General features: G+C 36.1%; 1 protein-coding gene across 1 annotated transcript in view; it reads right to left on the bottom strand.

Moving 5' to 3' along the window:
• The window catches only part of LOC104276410 (patatin-like phospholipase domain-containing protein 2), a 13,826-nt gene extending 10,131 nt beyond the window's left edge, over window positions 1–3,695 (bottom strand). The window contains exons 1-2 of the mRNA XM_009872709.1: window positions 3,441–3,695; window positions 2,604–2,669 (exon numbers count right to left, since the gene is read on the bottom strand). Of these exons, the coding sequence (XP_009871011.1) occupies window positions 2,604–2,669; window positions 3,441–3,695 (321 nt within the window). The remainder of the gene's footprint in view (window positions 1–2,603; window positions 2,670–3,440) is intronic.
• Between the last annotated feature and the right edge of the window lie 431 nt (window positions 3,696–4,126).

Here is a 4,126-nt window from a genome sequence, read left to right as displayed (position 1 = left end):
CAGAAGAAAAAGTAGTACAGCTGTGTCCTCTTCCTCAAAGGCAAGTATCAATCAAAAAGCTACCACTTCTAAAAGAATAGCTCTACTCTTGAAAGCTCAAGTTCCATGACATGCTAAACCACTCAGCTAGAACAAGAGTAACTTAAAATTACTCTTATTAATTAGAATTTTATATAAAAGCTTCAGAAATATTTGGACATAAAAAAATCCAAGTAAAAACAGACAATGCCTCAGAAACCTTGCCAGCAGTGATGGATTATCTATTCTGCTTTGAGCACAAGTTTGGAAGCTGTTCCAAGTTACGTCCAGTTGTCCATTTCTCCTGTGCATCATCACCTCACACATTTTAAGATCTAAGAACCGAAGAGTTCTATACTGGGGTAACTAAACTATAGTGCAGCAGCTGCTGTGGCCAAAGACAACTCCTGCAGCCACACACCACAGCTGTCACTAGTGAGACCAGCTGTAGCCAGTTTGCTCAGACAGTGGCAGAAGACCAGCATTGCTGGTTTAGTGGTTGCATTTTCCTTTTTTCCAACTAGGCAAGAGACAAAACCTGGAGGTCTTCCTAAAATGTAAAGGTAACAGAGCAGATGTTTTGAGCAGGAGCAACCTGAATTACCAATTTCATCTGCCTTGATACTCACTCCCCAACCATTCTGAGAAATAAGTTAGGAATTAGGAAGAGGACAGCTCAGAGCAATTTATCCAACATACCCTTCCAGAGCAGCCTGTTCCTCCTACCTGTCAGCTTTCTCAGACAGTCTTTAAACCAAGCAGCCTGCAGCCACTGACAAACTTCTGAAGATGGATAATGCAATCACTAAGGTACACATGCAATTACCAAGTCCTTTGTGGAAGCATCAAGTGCAACACAACAAGTTTGGCAAAGGAGGAGCCACATCATGCAGCCTTCTTGTGAAATTATTAAAAGGTGCAAGTACACATCTGAGTCATTGTTCTACAGAGGTAAATGGTTTTAATTATTTGGAGTTTCTGCCTGTTGCCCCAAGTAGTTTTTTTAATCTAATACCATTGTTGTGTTTGAAAGCAATAAAAAAACAAAACCAAAAAAACAACCAAAAAACCCACACCTAAACAAACCCCACCACCCCCAAAAGCTTCACAACAGGCAGTTAGATATATCTATTGAGAGCTATGCTTAAGTCTTTGTTTTAATGTAGACATGCATGAAGCAGGAAGCTGGTAAACAGCAAGATACTACAAAGTTTACACACTTGGCATTCTACTGTGTATAAGCCCTACAGGAACCAGGCCAAGCACGTGACTGTAGCATTCTTAACAAGCTACATCAAAAACGCTTCCTAAGCATTAAAATCATATCAAAATAACTGCAAAGATCAAAAGGATAGAGTAATTCCTTTCTTCTCTGAAAATACACCAAATAAAGCAACACTTGTATGTTTGTGCATGCTGATCTAAGTCTTTTAAAATAACATTGTTGTCTGGTGACAAGAACTAAGAGCCAGATTAGCCTGGATCCACCTAAACCTTGGATTCAGTCCAACGTCCTGTTTTCATAACACCTTTAATCTGGAAGAGTTTAAAGAGACATACAAGGTTTATAAATACAGATAAAGAAAAATCCCCTGGGCAGTTCTAATAACTTTTGCTTAAATCTCACCATGAAGACAAAAAACACATTTCATGTCTATCCTCCTTGACCTTTTAGCACTTCCAGAATGCCTTGAGAATAGGCAGTAATCAAGCACTGTTAAAGATGTTCTGAGTTTTCTTTCAATACTCTTCCCCTCTCCTTGTGTAAGGAGCACCAAAGTTGGAAGGAAAGCCAACCCAAGTTAATACAACACTGCAACAAGAAGTCGTGCATGTCACCACCTGGATTTGAAGTGCGTGTCTGCTTTCAGACCCATTAATCAAAACATCTACAAATTATACTAAGTTTTCTGCAGTTGTTGCCCCTTTAGTGGGGAATTTTAGCGCTCAGTACAGCCATAAAGTATTAAGAGGTTTCGTCATCAACAGTTCCTGCGAAGTAATTGAACAGACTAATATACTGACCCTTCACCTTTAAAAAGCAACACTTCTTACACTGAATACAAATGATAGAAGACATTTGAAAGCTTTATTTGTATCTAACTGAACATGGAGCTTGAGTTAAGTTTTAAGGCAGATCTACCTACGGGAAGAACACAAAGATCTACAATATACTATCTTATAAGATTTTATTCTTACACCAAATGACCTTTCTTATGAATTTGTGCAGATGAACAAATATCAATTTCTTTAATAAATGTTTATCCTCAAGTTAAATACTTGCCATCTGGGAATGCCCTCTTTAAATCACTGCATCAGCAAGCAAGAAATTTGGGAGAGAAAGAGCATGTGTGTGCGTGTTGCAGGGTGGAGAAAAAAACCATACATAACACATCTTCTACATATCTAGTGTTCCCTGGCTTTTTTTAAAGTTGTAAGACATAGCTACAGTACTAGAAGCTATGACAAAGGTATTCATTCATTTTACAGTAGGGTAACTGAAAAAAAACCACAACACATACACTGTCTCTTAATATTTTCAGAATAGCTGAAAGTACTTTTAGATCATAACAATAGAGACTTACCACACCTCTGAATGATGGTGGAATTAGGCCACAATAAATAGGGACAAATGAACTACAGATTAAAGCCTGTAGGAAAACGAGACCATATAAATTAAATGGTAAGTATTCTATTACTAAAATTATCATTTATCTTTATCTCTTTAGACATTAGCAGAAAAAAAATAACCGAACAAGCAACCAAAAAAATCCCCAATAAGTACACTTGAATAAAAAGAAGGAAAATAAGGTGTAACCAAGCATTATTTTAAACAGGATGAGTTTATTTCACATTTCTTTTTTAGAGTGTAGCCACAGTCCACACTCCATCTAAAAAAAAAACCCAAAACAAACAAGCAAACCTCTGAGACTTACTAAAAGACCATTTCTAGAAACGCTAATTAGCAAGAAAGGTGATCATTCACTTAAGCTATACATTTTCAGAGTAACCAAAGTCACCAACTGGGGACACAAATATCAGTGTTCTGGAATCATATTAAACTAGCTTTGTAATTGATATTAAGGATTTTTAAAAGAGCAGTGATTGAGAAATAATCAAAAATATTTTTTAAGAATGGTCTCTGAAAAAAAAATTTCATAAATGATATAGTTTCATTAGGAGCACTACACTTAATAAATGCCTTTAAAGATTGATCCCTTGTACCTACTCACTACAGCAGTTTGGAGATAAATAGACCAGGAAATCTAGTAAGTGATTTTGGAATAAAGAAGCTTGAATTCACCTTTAAAGTACTGTAAAAGTCACAGTCTCTTAAAATGTTTTAAATGGCAATGCAGTGGATGATATTAAATGAACTTGAGGTTACAGAAACTTTTAAAAGCTGCCAGAAATAAACATACCTGGACAACTTCTTCTTTAGAGTTAAAATTAGATATCAATGCATTTTTACCATCTGATACTCTGGTTAGTGAGATACAGAGTCTGCCTGATGACAACTGGTGAGTGTTTTCTGGAAGATTTTTCATCAATCCATCTCTTATTATCTTTATCACATTAAAGGAAGGATGAAGGGGACCAAGATTTCGCTTTCTAGCTTCTTTGGCTAATGCCAGAACATCTGCACAAGCTTGAGCTGAAAATAAAATAAATTTCATTTAAGAACAGAAAATATGTCAAAAAACATAAAGCACACTTCTAGCAACAAAGCATGTCTAGAGCTCCAGCTTTTCTGATTTCTAGCATGAAAATTCAAGAGGATTTTAACAGATAAAGTAACTGTCCACTAGTGTTTAACAGTTTAGGATTTTCCGAGGAAAACAATAAACCAACACAAAAAAGCCACCTTAGACTTTCGACTAGAACTCCTGGTGAAGACCCAGCCACTAAGTTACTTATATGCTATTTATATATACGCTGTAGGTGAAAAATATTTGTACAGACCACTTCCATTAGGAATTATTAATTCCAGAAACATATTCTTTTAGAAAAAACAAAGATAAGGGACCTTCCATAAGCACGTATGCACAGATATATTCCATACGCAACATCCATAAAAACCTACAGTATATGATGCACAGATTTAAGG

Source organism: Apaloderma vittatum, unplaced genomic scaffold, assembly GCF_000703405.1.
Source record: "Apaloderma vittatum isolate BGI_N311 unplaced genomic scaffold, ASM70340v1 scaffold23847, whole genome shotgun sequence".
NCBI lineage: Eukaryota > Metazoa > Chordata > Aves > Trogoniformes > Trogonidae > Apaloderma > Apaloderma vittatum.
The sequence above is the reverse complement of the archived record's forward strand: the minus strand, read 5'-3'. Positions and strand labels throughout refer to the sequence as shown.